Source organism: Taudactylus pleione, unplaced genomic scaffold, assembly GCF_031769625.1.
Source record: "Taudactylus pleione unplaced genomic scaffold, aTauple2 ptg000053l, whole genome shotgun sequence".
NCBI lineage: Eukaryota > Metazoa > Chordata > Amphibia > Anura > Myobatrachidae > Taudactylus > Taudactylus pleione.
Window position 1 is genome coordinate 35,277,884 of NW_028284455.1, and position 21,812 is coordinate 35,299,695.

The 21,812-nt window shown below is 43.7% G+C and overlaps 1 protein-coding gene across 1 annotated transcript in view; it reads left to right on the plus strand.

Moving 5' to 3' along the window:
- LOC148535363 (collagen alpha-4(VI) chain-like) overlaps window positions 1–21,812 on the plus strand; it is a 423,891-nt gene that overhangs the window by 213,476 nt on the left and 188,603 nt on the right. Inside the window, 3 exon segments of the mRNA XM_088462796.1 lie at window positions 9,811–10,160; window positions 16,318–16,396; window positions 18,489–18,634. Coding sequence (XP_088318922.1) covers window positions 9,811–10,160; window positions 16,318–16,396; window positions 18,489–18,634 — 575 coding nt within the window.

The window sequence follows — 21,812 nt, forward strand, 5'->3', positions numbered from 1 at the left end:
TTCAGAGACAGGAGAAATGGGTTGGTGCTGTAGAGATAGTGGAGACAGGCAGCATACTTACAGGCACGGCCATACTGAGAAATTGTCCTTATCGTTCCAGGGGCCATAGAGCAGCTCATCCAATTAGGGACTCTTCCAGTCAGCATGTGCTGAGCTCTTCCAATCATAGCTCAGCATAAGCCCCTGTGACCCCTGCAAATCATGTCACTGACTCTGTTGTGTAAGAGGTGCAGGGACCTCTCTCCCTCCTTGCTGAGTGTACCACAATGCGCCTGACTACACGCCACACCTCGTGCAAACCTGCTGGCCAGGCATAGAAGTGTAACAAAACAAAAACCCAGACCATCCTCAGGTAGCATGCTGGTCCCATTGGGCCTTAGGTTGTCGCCTGTTCCGCCTTGTAGGTAATCCATCCCTGTTTGCACCCCTTGCATTGTAATATGGTTTATCCAGGAGCAAACTTTTATTTGCTTTGCTCCTAACTCCGAATAAGTCTCAGTGTGTCCTCTTCTGTAAAATTTAAGGATCGATCTAATAATAATAATTTCAAGGTCTGTCCCATCTCCTAAATGCTTTTGACGTAGTAGCCGGGGTGCGTTACCACTGCGATAGAGACGGGACAGACCTAGCACTGCAGAAGTGGGACAGGGATAGGGTAAGGATGGGAGTAGGGGAGGGACAGAGTAGCAGCTGTACCTTACAGACACAGATGCAGTGAAAAAATACCGGCATGGGACAACCTGAGTTATGGTCAGCCACTTTATGGTAACATACTACTCAAATACCAGACACCAGTGGTGTCCCCAGTCCGGTGTTATTCCCAGGAGCCGTGGTCCATCATATCTGATGGGATTAAACAACTGAGGACCTCATTCAGAGTCTCTCGCAAGCGGCCGCTCGCTCACATCCAGCGTACGCAAATTTTTCAAAGTGATGCCATGGGAAGCACCCACTTTGGCTGTGCGAGCGATCGCTCTGTGTATGTTGACACCCATTAGCCTATGTTGAGACGCCCACTAGCGCACGTCATCTCCAGGAAGTGCATTAAAACATTGGTACATCGAGCACCATCGGTAGCGATCGCAGCGCTTGTGGTTGCCTTACCCTGCCGCAAGCACTGCGAGGACTTCAGTGTAAAAAACAAGCATGTGACGTGTACTATGACGCTGCCTGTTAATTATGCACGCCTTAAAAACAGCGTTGAAACACCCAGGCACGCTAGCGTTCGCACCTCCACTCCCCCGTTATCAGTGTCCTGCCCCTGTTACCACCCACAAACGGTCTCTCCTGTCACTCATTTCACTGGGCTGTCTTTCCTGGGCGAGTGAGAAGGCTGTGCTCGCACAGAGTGGTTTGCGCACGCGCAGAACGAAGCATGCGCATGCGCGTTCGCAAACCATCAGGCCGCTTGCGAGCGCACAACGCTTGCGAGAGACTCTGAATGAGGTCCTGAGTGCGGCCGCACCATTTTTACTAACTGGTGCTTTGAAGCTACATATAACAGCTTCCATTAAGTTTACCGCATCCAAATACCCGACACACGCTGGAAATTGGAATTTACTTTAATACAAAGGACTAATCCTAAACATCCATAGAAGAGTACATATATTTCCAACATTGAATACATATTTGTTAATCAGTACTATGTTACTTTAGTAACCTACCGAAACGTATACAATCTCTCAAATGCGAATCATATTTCTGTTATTCACAGAGAGATACTTTGCTACATATTCTGGGATATTGTTTATTTGCTACAGTTACTCAGGATAGTAACTTACCATTAGTATCACTTGCACTGTGCAATTTTATATAATTATATATATATATATATATATATATATATTTATCTTTTTATTTCCTTATTGTTTTTTATGTATATGACGGTTCAGGGGTATATGGGATTGTGGCAATAAATTTATTTTTACTTTCATAGTTGAATCGGTTCATTTAGGAGTGCGTAGCCGTTTTTTTCTTTAATTATAAGAGGGACAGAGTGGGTCTGGAAGGATGTTGGTGGATGGAGTGGGGGACGCGGGTGGCGCATGGGACAAATCGCACATGGGATGGAGTTGAGAAGGAGCTGGAGTGGAGGGACCGGACAAGCAGCAGTCAGATCTGGGGGCGGGTCATGACAGAGGGGGGCATAGCGGGCGGGAGCAGACTGAGCTCCCTTTACTAGTATTAAATATTAGAGGTCACAAAGTAGACCTATGGCCATGTAAAGGCACATTTTTGCAGCCAAGTGCTTTTAATCAGATTGTACTGTAGCTGTCATTTCTGTGTTGCATCCTAAAAATGGTAGACAGAATCTGATTAGTTGCTCTAGGCAACACCACCATTTTTCTTTTTTAGAAGCTTTAGTAAATCTACCCGATAGACATTTATTCCTTATAAAATAAACGTTTTTCTAATGAACATTGAGGTGGTGGAATCAAAATTCACCTATTTTAAACAATAAACTCAGCATTGTACTCCTTTACTGGGGAAGACGAGTGGGGTTCGCTCTCTGGATATACAGTAAGGGGTAAATTTACTAAAGTGAGAGTTTTTAGAAGTGGAGATGTTGCCCATAGCAACCAATCAGATTCTAGCTATTCTAGAAGGTGCTAGTTAAATGTTTAGTAGAATCTGATTGGTTGCTATGGGCAACATCTCCACTTCTAAAAACTCTCACTTTAGTAAATTTACCCCTTTGTGTGTGGAGGATGCGCTCTGCTCATATTCCGTGGCAAATGGCAATAACAATAAACTAACATACTTACCTGTCCCCCACCGACAATATTGCTCTGTGTTACGGAAAAAAATAGTTTTCTGTAAATGGGGGAAGGGCACATTGTGTCCTATCTTCCCCATACTGGCTTGCAGAAACATAAGGGCACCCTGTCTTATAAGAGAGGAGTCTTCTCTCTCAAATTATGTGCCCCCTTAGTAGATAATGGTGATCACTTACTGAAAATACAGAAAAAAATAAAATTTTCCACAGGTTGAATCTACAACCCATATCTCCTCCATCTTGTGTTACATAAAAAAAAAAGGTCCCTCATTGAATCCGCTAGGTTTTCTAGTTTTCAAAATGGAAGGCCTTGTTGGGCTAATGTAACAAAATATTGCATTTTCATTTCAAGTGCAGATTTTTTTTGTCAAAACCTACACATAAAGGGCCTGATTCAGCACGGATCGCAACTACAGAAATGCACGCAGATGGACGATTGTCGTGTCCTGTACTGCGCATGCATAAGCACCGCAGTGTGCATGCGCGAAAAAGAACTGCAATTGCATTGCGAACAAACAGCACGATAACCAATCGCAGAGTGATTGACAGGCAGAAAGCATTTTGGGGTGGTCGAAGTAACGCAGGCCTCCTTGACCGTTTGAACGCCGTTGCATGGGCGTGCATAAATTAGCCACTGCAACGGCATACGCAGCTTGAGTGCTCACTGCGTGCAGGAAAGTTAGCAATTTCTGAGTAAGTAATTGTGCGTGAGGGTCCGATGTACTTCGATGTTACCGATGTTTTGACTGGATTGCAAGGTATTACGGATGTGAGAGAAGGGAAGTGAGCGTCTCTATGTTGGCCGTGTGACGGCTTTGCAATTGCACCATTAGCATATTTTCACAGCAGACCTGTGTACGAGATTGCACCCGTGATCGCATTAGCGCTCCGTGCTGAATCAGGCCCAGAGTCTTGCATTTTACTCATTTTTGTAAAACAAGAACCACAAAGTATATTTTTGTGGTGTTTCATTTCTTGAAATTTCAATAAAAAACACTTTATTGACAATTTGGGTTCCATTTTTTTTTTACATGTTAGAATGAGTAAAAATACTACAGGTTGAGTTTCCCATATTCAAATATTCCGAAATATGGAATATTCCAAAATACAGTATTTTCTTAGCGTGACTGAGATAGTGAAACCATAGCTTTCTGATGGCTCAATGTACACAAACTTTGTTTAAGGCACAAAATGATTACAAATATTATATAAAATTACCTGCAGGCTGTGTGTATAAGATGTATATAAAACATAAATGCATTCTGTGTTTAGATTTGGGTCCCATTCCTAAGATATCTCATTATGGTATGCAATTATTCCAAAATACAGAATATTCCGATATCCAGAATAGTATGCAGTCGGGATGCTGACTGTCTGAATGCTGACCGTCGGCATCCTGACTGTCTAATCCCGGCAAATGTCATTAGACCTACGCCGGGAGCCCGACACCCGGCTTACCGATCGAAGGAAAGCCGGGCGCGGGCAGCTGCGGGGGGGGGGGGGGGAGGGTTAGGTTAGGGGCTCCCGGGGGGACTTAGGGTTAGACAGCCCCTCGGGAGGGTTAAGGTTAGGCTAGGGGAAGGGGGCATTATGGTTAGGCACCCCCGGGGGGAGGTTAGGGTTAGGCACCCCCTGGAAGACTTAGGGTTAGGCCGCGGGGAAGGGTGGGTTAGGTTTAGGCACTTAGAGGGGGGTTAAGGTTAGGCACTTGGGGGGGAGGTTCAGGGTCGCCGAGAGGGGGGGGGGAGCGGGTACAATTTACCCGGGCCCGGGCTTCCAGAGGGGCCCGGCGGGGGCCCGGGTCCGGCGCCGCCCCCCCCCCTCCTCACTTTCTCCCAGCACACGGAGTGTGCTGAGATGCAGTGGGAGATTGCTGTGGCTGCTGCTTAGCAGCCGCGAGCAATCTCCTATGCCTGAGGGGGGGAGCGATCACACTGATCGCGCCCCCCCTTGCTTTGCGTCGGGCTGGGGGGCTCGCAGCGCCCCCCTCCCCGGCATACGGCGCTGCAAATGTATACTTTTTTCTACTTTTTTATTCGAGGGGGCGTGGCCACGCCTCCCGCGATTAGGCCCCCTCTTTACCGGGGCCCCGCAGCGCTCTCAACAGCCCTGGAGAGGTTAGGGTTAGGCACCCCTAAGGGAGGGTTAGGGTTAGGATAGTAAATAGAAAAAATACTCAACCATTAGACATACTCTAGCATTCTGTTCAACATAAATTAAATACACAAAAAAACTAATAATAACATTCCAATATGTATGAGTAAATGAATGGAGCAGAACTTACATGAGCTTTAGCTGCAGATTTAGCTTCTCGCATTTGAGCAATGTGCGACTACACTGCACCCACTTGTGGGTATTACAGTGGGTAGAACATTGCTTATATGTGTTTGCACCTCAAAAATAAGCAATTTGTGAATAACCTAATATTCACCATTTGTATTTATACTTGCAATATGCAAATATTCAGCAGATGGTGCAGGAGTATCAGTTTCCAAACGATTATGTTGTATATAATGCTTTGCATTCTATTTGGCGTTTCTTAGTTGTCCTGTTATATACACACACTTCCAATGTACCAAGAAAATTGTGAGCAAGACCCAAATTAAGTAAATAGTATAATACACACTTCAGTCACTGATGTCGCTACCACACTGGGATAACTATAACCTGAAGACATCCCTATGCAGATTAGTTAAATCAATCAGGTTTAATTACCAGAAATAGCTTTTTACCTGATTAACCCCTTAACTTCTGAGGCTTTTGTCACACTTGTGCTGCGCATATTTTGGCACTTTTCAAGATAGTCATATTTCAACATGAATCGTTTGTTTGTGCACCACCAACATAAATTATACCTTGTGTTTTTAGTGAACTTGCAAGAAAGTGAACTAGAAGCAAACATACTGTATTTATATTTTTCTACCCCCGACCAAGAAATACTTTGTATTAATCCACGTTTCCAAAACAGCAAATTGCAAGATTCTGCATTTTGGTTTTCAGAATAAAATCTGCACTTTTTTTTGCTAGTTTCTTTAAAATGCCTAAAATGTTTATGAAGAATATGGTAGGCCAAGAAATCATACAATTTTGAAAATAGACAACCTACGACTGGGGTATTTAACATTCAACCCCCCAGCTGCTGTGGAGTTACACATCCCAGCATGCCTGCCACAGTATTGCTATTAGGGTATACTAAATACCCTGATACACGGTATAAACTCAGGCCATCTCTCGACTTCTTATAGTTGCCCATCCCTAGACTTCAGAATGATATATGTAAATTGGGATGTAGTTATGAGACGGTCTCAATCCCAACAGCGTAATCCCGGCAAGGGATTTTACAGAGGCGTCGAAATACTGACGCTTGTGTTAATCCCGACGCCGGAATGCCGAGGACGCCGGACCGATCGTCCTCTCTGCCGGGTAAGTATACACTTAGCCCGGGGATGTGGGGTTTAGGTTTAGGGACCCCTGGGGGGGGATTTAGGGTTAGGGGAAGGGGGGGTTAGGGTTAGGCACTAGGGGGGGAGGTTAGGGCTAGGCACACCCCCGGGAGGGTTAGGTTTAGGGTGCGGGGAGGGGGGGAGGTTTAGGCACCCATGGGGGTGAGGTTAGGGTTAGGCACTGGGGGGGAGGTTAGGGTTAGGCACCCCTAAGGGAGGTTTAGGTGAGGAGGAAGGGTTAGGGATAGCTTAATTACTTACCCTGTCGGTATCTTCATTCTTCTGTCTTCCGGCGTCGGTATTAAATCCGCCGAGCTTTAGTACGGTGTTATGCCATACCGATTCCATGTAAATTATATACTGCGAGCGGCTGCAGGCACATAAGGCCTGAGCCAGAGTTGTACGCTATACCGTTGTTTTCGCATTTGAGCTATCATCGGCAATCTGCGCATGTGTCTTAGTTGCACAGCGCATGCATTAAGGTACATTACCGTAGTCGTTCTCAGCGACTTTTTACTGAGTCTGATTGACAGTCAGGGAGCATTTATGGGAGATAACAGGGAGTGGCGGCAAAGATTGCAGGCATATTGCAACCATTTTGGGGGCGTATTTAGATCCTGCATGTGTGATCCCGTACGCAAGAAACATGTCTCCGGTATCTCAGTTTCCACGGCCATACAGTTACCCAGAAGTCCGATATTCATCTGATTTATGACCGATGCTGCGTCTTTGTATGCAGATGCTTGGATTTGCAAAGCTGCAGGTGGGTGTCTCAATACATTCATTGGCTTCCGCGACATTTGAATATTTTCACACAGCTGCTGCAAACACAGATGCAGCTGCAATGGCACAACTCTGAATAAGGCTCATACAGTAGTTTGAAAGATGTGACCACTCTTCCACATGAAGATGCCACTGTCTTTAAGTTCCAGGATGGAGAAGGTGGGGTGATTTTACTGCCTTCTGTCCTTCCACTAGCCTTTTACAAGAGCAGTGTATTTGGCATTCAGTTCAATTATAACAAACAACTGAGTGGAACAGATATGAAGTGCAATCTTCTTTATTAGTGTATAGTTGATGTCCACCTTCATATGGATTTCCGCTCAGGGATAGAAGAGACAAGACATCAAGTTTTGTCAATACATATGAACAAATCAAATGTCTGGAGTCTTTGTTCTGGAACTCACCTCTTAATAGTAAAATGCGTTCACATAAAGGTTTCCTTTTATTAGGATTGGCCAGTAGATATATAGCTGTTGTTCACATGTGCCCCACTCATATCCCTTTAAAATGAACACTCACCTGATGGTGATTCCAGCCTGCGACATCGGTCTCAGTGCTAGGATTGCAAATGCAGCAAGAAAGTGTCTGACACCTTCTTCTACATTTGCATCTGAGATGGAAGGATTTGCAAAGCCGCTTGTGTGCGGCTCTGCAAATCCATCCATCTCTGAATCAGGACCTGAGAGAGCGGGATTCGACACTGATAACTGTTGTTTTGCTGCCCCCCAGTCTCTGTCAATGGGCTCCTGGCAGTTTAGGTCACCCGGGCCCACAAAGTAAACTGGGACTGGGGACCTGTAGCGTGTAACAGTACCTGCCCACACGGACTACGCTCCAAGAGCTGCAGCAGAGACTGAGTTTTATCCCAACTGTCCCAGTCACAACCACAAACATGGCGGGGACGGGACTTGTAAGTGGTCTGCTCAGAGTGGAGCATTCCCCGGTGTGACATGGAGATCCCATATTGAAAAGATAACCGCTGTTAATACAAAAAGAGTGTTGCTGTTTCACCTAAGGAAGGCGAGATCAGTCCAAAACATACTGGGTCTCCCAAGTCACACACGGATTGGGTTGGGGTTGACAGATGGTCCATGCTTATTGTGCCTGATGGAGACCCCATCTATGGAGGTAAGACTGAAGGAAAACAAATATCAGCTGGGGTCCACCTTGAGATAAGCCCCCACTGTGTTTTATCAGAAAGAGGGAGGATTAGGGAGAAGTTATCCCCTACGAGCGATAATGCTCCTGGGCAGCTCCTGCTACCAACAGTTTACTGCCAAAATCACCTCAAAGCTGTGGGTCTGACTCTGAGTCGGAAGTAGATGAGTCCATGTCTTTTACCACAGTTGTGCCTACGTCTTTATGCTAATGCCACTACAAAGTCCTTCCCTGGGAATTACCTGTGCGTCCAAATGTGCAAGGACTGAGATGCCCACTGTCAGCGCCAATGTACGTAGAAATACCTCTTGGTGTGTCTTTAGATGCACCATCAATCACACTTTCCTATTTCTTATTCACCAGCAGTTTTATTGAATTACATTATTGATATCAGTTCTAAAGATGTGTCCTCACTCGTCTTTGCTGCAGTCGCATCAAACAGTGCCTCTTGGAGCGCCTGGTCCCGTGAGACTCTGTTAGCACCTGATGACTTTTTGCATCTTTTTTGTCGAAAATGTATCTAAATTTCAATGCGATGCAACTAGGACACACCAGGAGAGTGTGCTGATTAATTTGAATTAATTTGATATGTGACACTTTTCGACAAAAAAAAAGACACCTGACGCTAGCACGATTATACAGGACCTGACGGCTCACTCACGCTAGGCATATCGTGCTGCGTGGTGTATTGAGGATAGATAATCAAAGAACACATCTGTATATAAGGAGTTATAACAGCACTGGAGAGATATACATCTCTACATTCTATTGGTTTTATAATGAGATGCATGTAATATCTGTACTTATTTTTGAAGTTTTATGTGTTTTTTTTCATTAGTGTATTTGTTCCATTATACCTGTTTATCAAATGTTTTATATATTTAATTTATTTGAAAATTGCTGGTCTAGGTCAACAGTAATGTGCAATAGACCTCTGACTTTCAGCCTTTCATTACTTTTACCCATTGCCTTTTACTGCCTGACCCATGCTTCCCCATGAGTTATTGTCACATTCTAATGCCTAGATATCATTCTAGAATGCAGTCATGGGAGGCGATTCAAATGTTCTGCGCCCCCCCTGCTGGGTGTCTATACAAATAGGAGCCTGATAGAGCTATTGGATTGTTTCTCCATTCGGGTAGCCCATTAGTACTTAACACAGTTAAAAGCACTGAATTTAGCCATGCAAAACAGTTAAACCCATACAAACAAGTGGTTATCGTGCCCAAAACGGCCGCGTGGGCGCCCAAAACAATGGACTTTGCACACATTTCTTCTCGCTGCGTCGGGTGCCCAATGGTATAGATACAATGTGGGAGGCGGCCACAACAATTGAATCACCACCATGGAGTTTATTTTAGAGCAGTGGTTCTCAAACTCAGTCCTCAGGACCCCACACAGGTCACGTTTTCCAGGTCACCCAGCAGGTGCACAGGTGTATTCATTACTCACTGACACATTTTAAAAGATCCACAGGTGGAGCTAATTATTTCAATTGATTCTATTATGAGACCTGGAAAACATGCACTGTTTGGGGTCCTGAGGACCGAGTTTGAGAACCTGTGTTCTAGAGTGATCATAAGGGCTGATAAATTAATAGCCATTTAATAATTAACCACTGAAGCTAACAATGTTCTTTTTATTCTCCAGATTGCAACTTAGATATTACAGTATCTGTTGACTATTCAAGAAGAGTAAGACCATCCACTACATCTATTCTGCAGCAAAAGCTGAATCTCTTCCTGCCTCCAGTGTTACAGCATGTGTCTACACTGAGTAACATTAGCTGTACCTCTAGATCACAAATAAACATTCGCTTCAGATATGCCATTCCCCGGGCAGATGACACATTTTATTTTGATTCTGACTTTGAAAAATATAACGAGGAAGTCCTGAAGAAGTATATAAATGCACAATCAGCTGTCGACACATTCCTAAACCCTAAATTCCTTCAAACACTTTGGACAAAAGTAAAAAATGTGCCTGAACAGAGAGCAAAGGTGAGTACAGTGTTACTAGAACATTAGAGAAAGAATGTCAAGAAATCTTTATTTTTTTTGCAAATCCCTCAATCCCAATAAATTCTAGGGCTATACTAACTCGTAGAGGTAGTCTTCTGCTGCTTGCAACCTGGAGTTTAAATGTAAACAACACAAAGCTGTAAGCCTTGGATCACTGAGTGACTGCAAGTGAGGACATACTGTAGGTAACTTTTTCCTGACATGCAGGTTTGTTAGGAGGAAATCTGTTTATTCATACCCCTTTCACACAGCATCTAAGACCCGGGATATTGCTGGGGCATCATGGGTCATGTGTCGGTGTGAAAGGGTCGACCTGGGTTGTGTATCCCAGGATCTAAAACTCTGGGTTATTCCCGGGACTGATCCAGGTCAGCTGCTGTGTGAAAGGTGCGACTTGGATTATTCAACTCGGATTATAGTAAAAGGATCTCATTGGCGGCTGAGGAGCGCTGGTAGATGATGTGAGGCAGTAAAAATGACTCACACATTTGTAGGGGCAAACACGGGTCCAGTGTGAAAAGGATAAAAGGGATAAACCCGGTAATAACCTGGGTCCAAGGTGCTGTGTGAAAGGTGTGTGAGCAGCTATAACACCGTGATCAAAAACCTGGGTCGATTTTGGTCTGAACGTTGTCCAGTTGCCCCTTTAATTAATTTAATCCTTGATATAAGGGTAAAATAACACTAGTAAACGAGGCCTTAATGTGATCTTATGACAAGGGAATAATTTGAGGAGTGAACCGATGTGTGTTGGTCATAAAAGTCAGTGCAATTTCATATGTGTAGGTCTTAAAAAATGTGATTGTATTTGAAGGAATGGGATATTAAAATGAACAAAACATTATGGAGATTGAGCCAGACCTATTTTCAATAAATAGCTGATGGCAAAGTCCCCATGCAATGTTGGCTTGGTCACAGGACATTGCAGCAAGAAGAACATTACAGCATCTAGAAATGAGAAAAGAATACTGTAACTGTAGATTGCAGATCAATCAATCTTTATTTCTATAGCACATTTCATAAAGTGCTCTACAAAACATTATAAACAAGAAAAACAACAATGGGCCTGATTCAGCACGGATCGCTATTGTAATCACGGCTCCGATTACGCATGCAGGTCTGCTGCAAAAATATGCTAATGTCTGCAATCGCACAGAGACGCCCAGTACTGCTATCTCGCATCCGTAATACCTTGCAGTCCTGGTAACCTCGAGTAACATCATCGCACGCAGTGAGTACTCAAGCTGCGTGTGCCGTTGGCAGTGGCTAATATATGCACATACATGTAACGGCGTTCAAACGGACAGGCACGCCTGCGTTTCTCCAACCACACCCCCATCGCCACCCTCAAACACTGACATCCCGTCACTCATTCTGCTATGGCTATCTATCTGCGTGCGGGATCTCAATGCTATCATGCGCAGGTACAATGCAATGCATGCGCAGTACGCACCATTGACCAGTGTACGTACTAGGTTGCTATTGTGATCCATGGTGAATCGGGCCCTATATCCCTCATCATGGGCCTGATTCAGAGATGGACGCTAATGCGATCGCAGTTGCGTTTTCGCATAGTACACAGCTGCGAAAACATGCTAATAGTTCCAAAGATCACCTGAACATAGGGATGCCCATTGCTGCCTTCTCATTTGCCATCTTGCCCTGTGGCAGGTCTGATCAGCTGCAAACACTGCAGCTCTCCTAACACACAGAGGGCTCTCATGCTGCATAGGAGATCGCAATGGCTAATATATGCACACTCATGTAACAGCGTTTACACGGTAAGGCACACATGCGTTTTTCTGACCATCCTCCCCCCATTACCTCTCCCAAACGCTGACTACTTGTCACTCATTTTGCGAATGGGTTCCCTGGCATGCAAAACCGCAAGACAATTCCAGCGCGTGCACAGTGCGACTTATACACATGTACAATGGCAAACAATTGCTCCATCTGCATAAAAATCTCCATTGTGCCCGTCTCAGAATCAGCCCTATATTAGAAATACCTCAATCAATAGTAGCCATTATATCAATCATTTACCTTCTCTGGGCTTGATTCAAAGGTGCACGCTAATGGCGCGCAATGCTGATGTTCCCGTACTTGAGCGATTATCTGCACATACGGAGAATTTTCTAAACACCTCTACGATGTATGTGTTACCCTGAGTGTGCACACAAATGCGCTGTTCATACAGGACCGATGGTATCAGAAATGGTGAGGGAAAATCAGGGGGTTCCTGGGCGTTGACTGGGAGGTGGCCTGCAGTGAACATAAAAAAATCATTTGCAAGGATGTGTTATGGGAACGTCGCTGGAGTGTCAGTGAAAGCGGCTGCGTTCTCAGGCGCGACTGGAAGGCTAAACTAGCATTTGCATATTATAGCCACCGCAACTACGCAAACATGCGCACCAGTGGCAGCAACTCTCTGGGCCTCTAAATCAGGACCTCTGTATATTTGAAATTGTCTGGTAGGCTGTTCTAAGACGGGGAGAAAAATAATTAAGAACTATTAATAAATAAGATCAAGGAGTCCTATTAGGTTTGTTTATGATCAACAACTCAGCAACATAGTTCAGACCTCGGCCATGTAGAGTCTTATACACCATACTGTAACTAAAAGTTTTAAATCAGTTCTAAATAAAACTGGAAGCTCATTGTTTTATGTCTGGTAAAGACTCTCACTACTGCATTCTGTATAATTTAAAATGAACCTACAATGTTTTTAGGCAAAACGGAAAAAGCGTATTACAGTAATATAATCTACTTGATATAAAAGCATGGACTAGTTTATCTGAGTCAGCAAAACAAATTCAATTCTGCACGTTAGTAATATTCCAAAAGTTATAAAACTCCACTCAAGTAACAGTATTTACATGGCCTATAACATTAGGTCAGAGCAGTGGTTCCCAAACTTTGTTGAATTACTTGCGCCCTAGATTATCAGCAATTTTTTCATGGCTCCCCTAGGCCAAAAGTTTCTTATTGAGTCATTCAGAAAAAAATAAAATTAGCATTACCATTGGAGCATGTCTGCTGTACGGGTCCTCTGCAGACATGTCTCCTCTCCAGTGGTGCCGGGGACTGTGTGGGAGGCAGTGGCGCCACTGGCTGTTTGCTATATCATGGGAGCATATCTGCGGTCCGGGTCCTCTGCAGACATGTCTCCTTTCCAGCGGTGGTGGGGAGTACTGTGTGGGAGGCTCTATTCTGCTCAGCAGCTGTAACATTATTATAGCAGCAGCTGCTGTGTAAAAAGGCAGGAAAACACTTGGTGGGGGGTCCCTCAGTCAGTCAGTTAGGCAGTCAGCCAATCAGGGAATGAATGAGCAAGATTCATGAAATTACACTCTGGGCCTGATGCAGACCCGCTCATGAGCGCATAGCGCTCGCAAGCGGGTCGATGTTTGGCCCCTGCGCATGCACCGCCTCCGGAGCACGCTTGTGCGAGCCCCAGCGAGCGACGTCAGCTCCGTCGCTCCGGGGCTCACTACAAGACGGGGCAGCTGTCGATGTTGATTGACAGCTCGCCCCGTTTTGTAGGCGGGGAGGGGGGGTAGCTGCACAAATGCAGACGTTCCCTTAGGAACGCCTGCCGTTTTTGGGCGGCCCTACTGACATCACTAGTGATGTCAGTAGTGGACTTCCTGCTCTATAAGTCCACTCGGGCTTGCGGGAGCCGAGACCCTCCCGCAGGGTCTCGCCGCAAGCCCGATGATCGCAATAATCGCGACCATCGCCAGGCCACTCGCACTAGCTGTGGGTAGTCTCCCATAGCTTTGCAAGTGGCCTGGAGGCTGAAACAAAAAAAAAGAACGCCCTGATTCAGAGTGAGCGCACGCAAATATGCGCCTCTGCCCTCCAGACACTGAGAACAATGAAAGTGTTAAACTAAGATGGAATGAGAAGATAAAGAAAAGAGTTCCATTAGTAAGTAACATTTTACTAAAGCAGTACATTAGCGAGAAGTAGCAGTTTAAGGGGTCTATTACTAAGCCTTGGATGGAGATAAAGTGAATGGAGATAAAATACCTGGTACTTTATCTCCATTCACTAAAGTGACGAGAGATCCGGGTGCAATATTTAATTGTTTTTGGGCGCCCATGCTTGTCGCGCCCAAATAGGGTTTAGCTACATAAAGCGGCTAAACCCGTCTAAACTCCCATCTAGGCGCCCAAAGTGCCGACTTATTGCACATTTCTGATCGCCTGCCCGGGGACTGCAAACAGAAATGTGTGCTGTACGAGCCCAATACAGAGCAATTAAATGATGGCCAGTCAGTCCCTGGCTGTCTCTGTGCTATAATGCGCATGGAAATTGCTAATTTTCAGGAATATTATTTGTTCTCAGACACTCATATAACTTTAAATATACAACTTTAAGTTTTTACTAAAAAATGGTAAATTAGAATTTGGCCTACAGTATATTTATTGGGTAAACAGGGCTGCCCAGCTTGTGCTTGATTATGAGTTACACGCTTCTACCTCCACTTTTCCCTGTGACAACAGCATTGTACTTACTTTTCCATGCTAATGTGATCATTAGCTGTACGTAATCGGTATGTAATACCGACACATGGGACCCAGGCAGTCAGAATCCCGACTCCTGGATCCTGACAGGGTTAACATACCGACACTTGGTGGGCGGAATGCTAACCCTCCCCCTCTCCCTACCCTAACCCTCCCTCCCTGGTGCCTGAACCTAACCTCCCCCCTAGTGCCTAAACCTAACCTCCCCCTCCCCGACACCCTATACCTAACCCTTCCCCCTTAGTGCATAACCCTCCCCCTAGTGCCTTACCCTAACCCCTAAACCTAACCGTCCCCCCCACCCCGCTACTTACCTTTGGCATCCCGGCGGTCGGGATGCTGGAGACGGTATTCTGACTGGCGTCGGTATTCTGACGCCGGTATTGTAAGAGTCGGCATCCCTTCCGCCGGTATGCCGAACGCATACCGGCTGTACTAAGGGGCTAATTCAGATGTGGATGGTAATTTCATTTTCTCGCGGGTTTAGGCTTATTTTTTGATCTGCGCATATGCAGCTGCCTCACTGCACAGGTGCAAATCTGGTCCTGCAAAGTCAGACGCAGTGTGGCTGTGGATCTCTAGTGAGTGACAGTCTGCAGTCATTAGGGAGTGAGGGGAGCATTGCAGACAACAAGGCATATCAGCCTTCTTTTCTGGGCATGTCACAGTCAGTGGCTGAGTCCTCGGATGCAGCTTCACTGGCCCCGGCAGCATAGTTTTGCCAAACATCCTGAGTAACCTGAGGGTTACTCAAATGTCCGATGGCCGTCCTGATGTTCACGCAGCGGATCTGATGCTGTGTCTATGGATTCAGCCAGTGGTTCTGAGAAAGCCAGCAATGGGCGTCTTTTTACTAAAGACACCACCTCCTGCATTAGCATCCATGCGGCTTCCACCCCTGAATCAGCCTCTAAGTCGCAAATCTGTGCATCTGAAAGTGCAAACCTGTCACTGTTCTAGCATTCACAGATGCAACCATCATCATTAGTACTTGCACCATCCCCTTGCTAAGTACAAGAGATCCATCAGAAACAGGCGTATCTATATTGTATGCACAACTCAGAATGGCACGGAGCTATACATAAACATGCCACGGCACTACCATGACACTCCCATCAGAAATAGCTGATCCGTGATTCTTGCTGCCCAGAAACGCCTAATTCATGCTGGTTTCAGTTGATTCAGCTGATTCAGTTTGCACAAGATCCACCACATATGCAGCTAAACTTTGCACATTAAAATGAATGAGGAGCAGGGGCAAATGTATTAGTGTCCGAGATTTCAGTGGAGTTTTTCTAAACATCTGATAACCATGTACAGTAATTTTGAGTCACATCAAAAAAATTTCTGAAATATCAGGGACCATGAAATAACTAGTCTGGATCTATGTACAATCCATTGCAACAGGTAGTTTTTATTTCTGATAAAGGTATTATGTTATGGAATAAAATTGATAAATCAAGATCTTGCGTTCTGTACAAAAATGTGACTAGTGTGTCATCCTTTGCTCTGTTAATGGAATATAACAGAGCAAATGGAATATTTATATGGAATATAAATATAAGAGTATTTTACTCTTTATAATGAATATTAATGTGTTTCTCCAGGTCATTATAGTCTTTACTGATGGACTGGATGACACCGTTCAGACACTCAAGATGACTTCTGAGTCCCTTCGAAGGCAAGGTCTGTAAAGTTTAACTCACACTTTTGCTTGGTGCTATCACATTCAGTATATAACCATTATACAACATTGACATAAGATTAATAAAAACTGGTGTCAAATGGTCATAGGTGTATGTACACATTATTGATGTGCCAACATCTATACACTAATACTGTGTTTTAACATTGCTCTTTAATACATATATTCCAATATATTGATCTAATTCCAATATTATTACAAGAATTGCATGAACACATCGTATTATATATAGGGACGTAATGCAGTCAAAATTTCACTGTGGAATTATGAATCACATCAATACTAAGTTATGTGCATGATATCAATACTTACCAGTTATGCGCATGACATTAATACTAACTAGTCATGTGCATGACATCAATACGGGTCGGGTATGAAATGCTGATGGCATCGGAAGCCCGATAAGTGAAAAGTACCCTAACCCTTCCCCTCTCCCCCCCTAACCCTAACCTTCCCTTGGAGGTGCCTAACCCTAACCTCCCCTGATGGTGCCTAGTCCTAACCTCCCCCCCCCGGGGGTGCCTAAACCTAACCCACCCTTCCCGCACGCTAAACCTAACCCGCCCCGGGGGTTATTGCCTGCCACGTGATAAACACCCTTCTCTCCTGTAGTACTCTGTACTGTGTGTGAATATTCTAATGATATGTTTGGCAACAGGCTGTTATTGTAACACTTCAACATTTTGAGACACATAACTTGTTAGTATTGAAAGGATGTAGTTAATATGCCGGCAGATGAGATGCCGGCCGCCGAAATCCCGATGCCAAAATCCCACTGTCCGGCAAAATGCAGACACCGCTATCCCGAACGTTAGGACCCAGGTAAGTATTACAGTTTTCCCAGGGATGGGTGGTCAGGGTTAGGCACCCCCAGGGGGAGATTAGGCTTAGGCACCACCTTGGGAGGGTTAGGGTACTGGAGGGCGCATTAGGTTTAGGCACCACCCGAGGGGAGGTTTGGGGGCCTAACCCTAACCTCCCCCCAGGTGGTGCCTAACCCTAACACCCCTTCCCGTACCCTAACACTCCCAAGGGAATGCCTAACCCTAATCTCACCCTGGGGTGCCTAACCCTAAGTACCCATCCCTGAGGTATAAACATTATACTTGTGTTTTACTAATACTTGTTAGATACAACTACTTATATTAATGGTTTTATAACTAATATTGCATGTCTCCTATACGCCTAACATTATACCACATGTGTGCACTCTCTTTTCTTTTTTAAGTTCAACAAAGCTGCATATTGAGCTGTTTTTATAAGCCACTAGTGCATATATAAAAACTCTGCCATACCTCCCTATCTGTGCACACATTTCCAACAGAGAATAGAGGTAATCCACAGACTGATAGTGAAAGGTAATGACTCCCATCAAACTGATGTCAGAACATTGTGGTGTAATGTACACCTCTATATGAAACAATGTTCTTATATCCAAATTGTTTTGTTACTGAAGCTATGAATTGCTAAAGTTGCTTGTAACGTCTTTAAAGGCTGTCATCTATCTGGGGAAGAGAGCAGTGACAGAACCAGGTGGAGTGAGGTCTGAGTGGTTGATCGCTCTCTACACTACAGTATATAGAAGTGTCTGCTGGCCAAGTAGCAGACAAAGGATCCTACTCTATCTCTCTCTTCCCTCTCATCTGTCTGTTTCTCCTATCAACAATTTATTTTATTATATAGTTTATCCCTAGCAGTATAATATTTGCCATGCTATCATGCTACTCATGAATGTAAGTTTAAAAGTTCTAGAGACATCTGGCCTCTTTGGACTCAGATCTCCTAGAAAAGTTTTTTTCGGGGGGGGTCACAAATACACAAATATTAGAGGTTTTTTTTTCCAAATATTATTTAAAATTGGAATTAGCCTTTATTGTTTTTTTTGGCATCCCAACATGTTCTCCAGGAGCAGGTTGTTTAGAAAAGTTATAGTTATGAAATTATTATTTTGAAAAACTATATTTTATATTTGTATTTTCAAAATATATATGTTGTTAACAAAACATAATGAAAAGACTAATAAATTAATTAATTACAATCACCAAAAATGATTTATCTTGTTATACTGCATAGGCTTGGATGGTTTATTACTGATTGGTCTGGATGGTGTGCAGAACATAAAAGAGTTCCAAGAAATAGAGTTTGGCAGAGGATTCTCCTACCAACAACCACTGAGCGTTGGAATTTACGATTTACCAAGTGTAATGCTAAAAGAAATTGTAAGTTGGTTATGGAAATTTATTTTCAACGTATAAACTTATATATGTATAAGTACGTGTGTGTATGCATGTGTATATATATATATATATATATATATATATATATATATAAATTGCATATGTTCGGCACTCCACAGAATGATCCTCAGCGTTGCCTGGTGCCCTTCCCCAGTCACAATAAAGGCATATACAGAAATAGGATGGCACTCCAGCTTATTATATCCAAATAAAGCAGACACTTCCACTGCATGATCACTTGTCAACGTTTCAGAGCGTTGCTCTTTTATCAAGACACATAAAAAACAGGAACAGGGTACATACCTTTATAGACAAACACCCATCGTGCAAACCTCCGTCGGCGCGGCTCCCTGTAGACCCGATGACGTCATCAGCCCATGACACCGGCTGGCAACGTCTCCATAGGCCTCAGGGAAGCCTGCCGTTCACATGACCCATCACCATGGATACTAAAAACAAACTGTTAAATTACTAGATGCACGACTAGCGGCACGAGACTATCACTATCTATTAAAACAATAGTACATCGTATTCATACTGTTAATTACAGCTATCTGAAAGCTCCCATACTGTATAAGCAACTCACACGGTCATGTAGTTTTAACTATCTAGCATCTGGCTATAAAACCAATGTCCATTCAGCCATCCCGACCTGGTCTCAATCTATACTAGATGATTACAAATCCATCCATAATTATCAACAATGGAAACCATTCTAACCTATATATACCATATACAAAAAACACAGACAGAAAACAAAAACTAAATAGGACATAAACACTAGAGCAATATATGCAATAGACTAATGTTACTCATGTATAACCAAATAAGGTGATGAAATGACCTTACTGTACACATTGTTACTCCAAGCACCCTATGATATTAGGTATAGAAATCAAAACTACTCAATATTATATTTACACAAAACAAGAAAAGGAAAGTTGCTCGTTCAATCCATGGCGTTGGACCGTGTTTAATGTGTAGATCCATCTTGTCTCTCGCTGTAATAATAGACGTCCACGATCTCCACCTCGCTGTGGTACTTTGATTTGATCAATCATCTTATATTTAATTGTTGATAGTCCATGCTTGTAATCCCGAAAATGTCGAGCTACTGGCTGATCAGAATCCTTCCCATCTATAGCTGCTCTAATTGCTGATCTGTGTAATGCTATTCGTTCCTTAAATTGGCGTGTTGTTTTGCCCACATAAAGAAGTCCACATGGACATCTGATAAAGTAAACTACAAATTTGCTGGAACACGTTAAGGGAAATTTAATTTTCAATCTCTTGCCCGTATGTGGATGTGCAAACGTGTCCCCTGTTTCAAGGGAACTGCAGGTGATGCAGCCCAAGCACTTGTAGTTTCCGGGTTTCCGAGTCAGAAAATGAGGAGAATGGGGTTCTCTAAATCGTGAAATATCGTTATGCACCACACAGTCTTTGATGTTCTTTCCACGTCTATATGCCAGCATTATAGATGAATTTTTCAGCGCAGGGAGCAATGGATCGTTTGCCACCATCGGCCAACGTTGTTTCGCATCTCTCATCAACTTCTGATTTGATGGTGAATAATCCAAAGTCCAGATAATCTTATTGTTATTGTTTGCCTTTTTGGTTGATCTCAAACAATCTACACGGGATAAGGCTAACACCCTTTCTTTAGCTTTTTTCAACAGGCGTGGTGAGTATCCCCTAGCTAAGAAATAGAGCAGCATGATATCTATTTGTTGCCTGGCATCTATAGGGTCACTGCATATGCGAAACACTCTCAAGAATTGAGAGAATGGTAGACCACGTTTAAGCGCCGGAGGGTGTGCACTATCAGATAGTAACAAAGTGTTCCTATCCGTTTCCTTTTTATAGACTGATGTCTGTAATTGATTCCTCTCATTGAGAGAGACGGCCACGTCCAAAAAATGAATCTTATCCTTGTTGAACTGATACGTAGACTTGATGGCTGGATCCATCAAATTAATATTTTCCATCATGTTGATGAAATCTTTCTCCCCACCCGACCACAAGAAAAAAATATCATCTATATAGCGGCCGTAACCCGCTATATAGTGAGAAAAAGTAGGATCATGGAAAAACAAATCTCTCTCCACCTCCACCATAAATAAATTGGCGAAAGACGGAGCTGCACATGACGCCATCGCACACCAAGTTTTTTGAATAAAGAATTTCTTATCAAACACAAAATAATTCCGTGTAAGTGTCAATTCTAACAATGCCAATACAAAGTCGATGTCCGGACCCGTATAGTGTGAGTTGTTAGTCAATATTCTACGAATAGCATTAAGCCCCCTCTCATGCGGGATGCTGGTGTAGAGACTGATAACGTCTACTGTACAAAGTGCATAACTCCCGACCAGAGGTGTAACATCTTGCAGTCTAAGAATAAAAGATGTGGTGTCCTTGAGTACTGTGGGTTGATTTTGAACCACTGGCTGTAAGAGAACGTCCAGATATTGCGAAACCGAGTAGTACAGTGAATTTCTTGCCGATATAATTGGGCGACCTGGCGGAACCACAGGATCTTTGTGTAATTTTGGAATTGTGTATAGTACCGGAACAATCGGAAATTCGCAAATCAACATCTCAGCCAGTTTCTTTGGAATAATAGAATTACTTACAGCATTGGAAAGAATGTTGTCCAGCTCTTTTTTAAATACTGGAGTAGGGTCCCGTTGTAAGGCTTCGTATACAGCCTGGTCTGACAACTGGCGATTGATTTCATAACGATATGCCTCAATATCCTGAACCACTATACCCCCGCCTTTGTCAGCGGGGCGTATAATGATGTCTGTATACTGGCCCAGATTCCGCAATGCCATTTTCTCTTCTGATGTCAAATTTGAAAAAGTTGGGCTCCTGGTACAATCCATTTTATCAATAGATTCATTCATGCAATTCGAAAAATATTTGATGGCCATGTTGTTAGAAGGTGGGTCGAAAGTCGAACATTTATAAAAGGATGGTGTACTTTCCGCAGAGGTATTCTGGACCCCAAAGTGCTCCTTGAGCCGCACTCTGCGATTAAATATATGTAGATCAATTTTATTGTGAAATTTATCTGGGATATTATCGGGCACAAATGAAAAGCCTTTATTGAGTACACTCCTTTCAGCCAGAGTCAATGTTCTTTTTGATAAGTTGT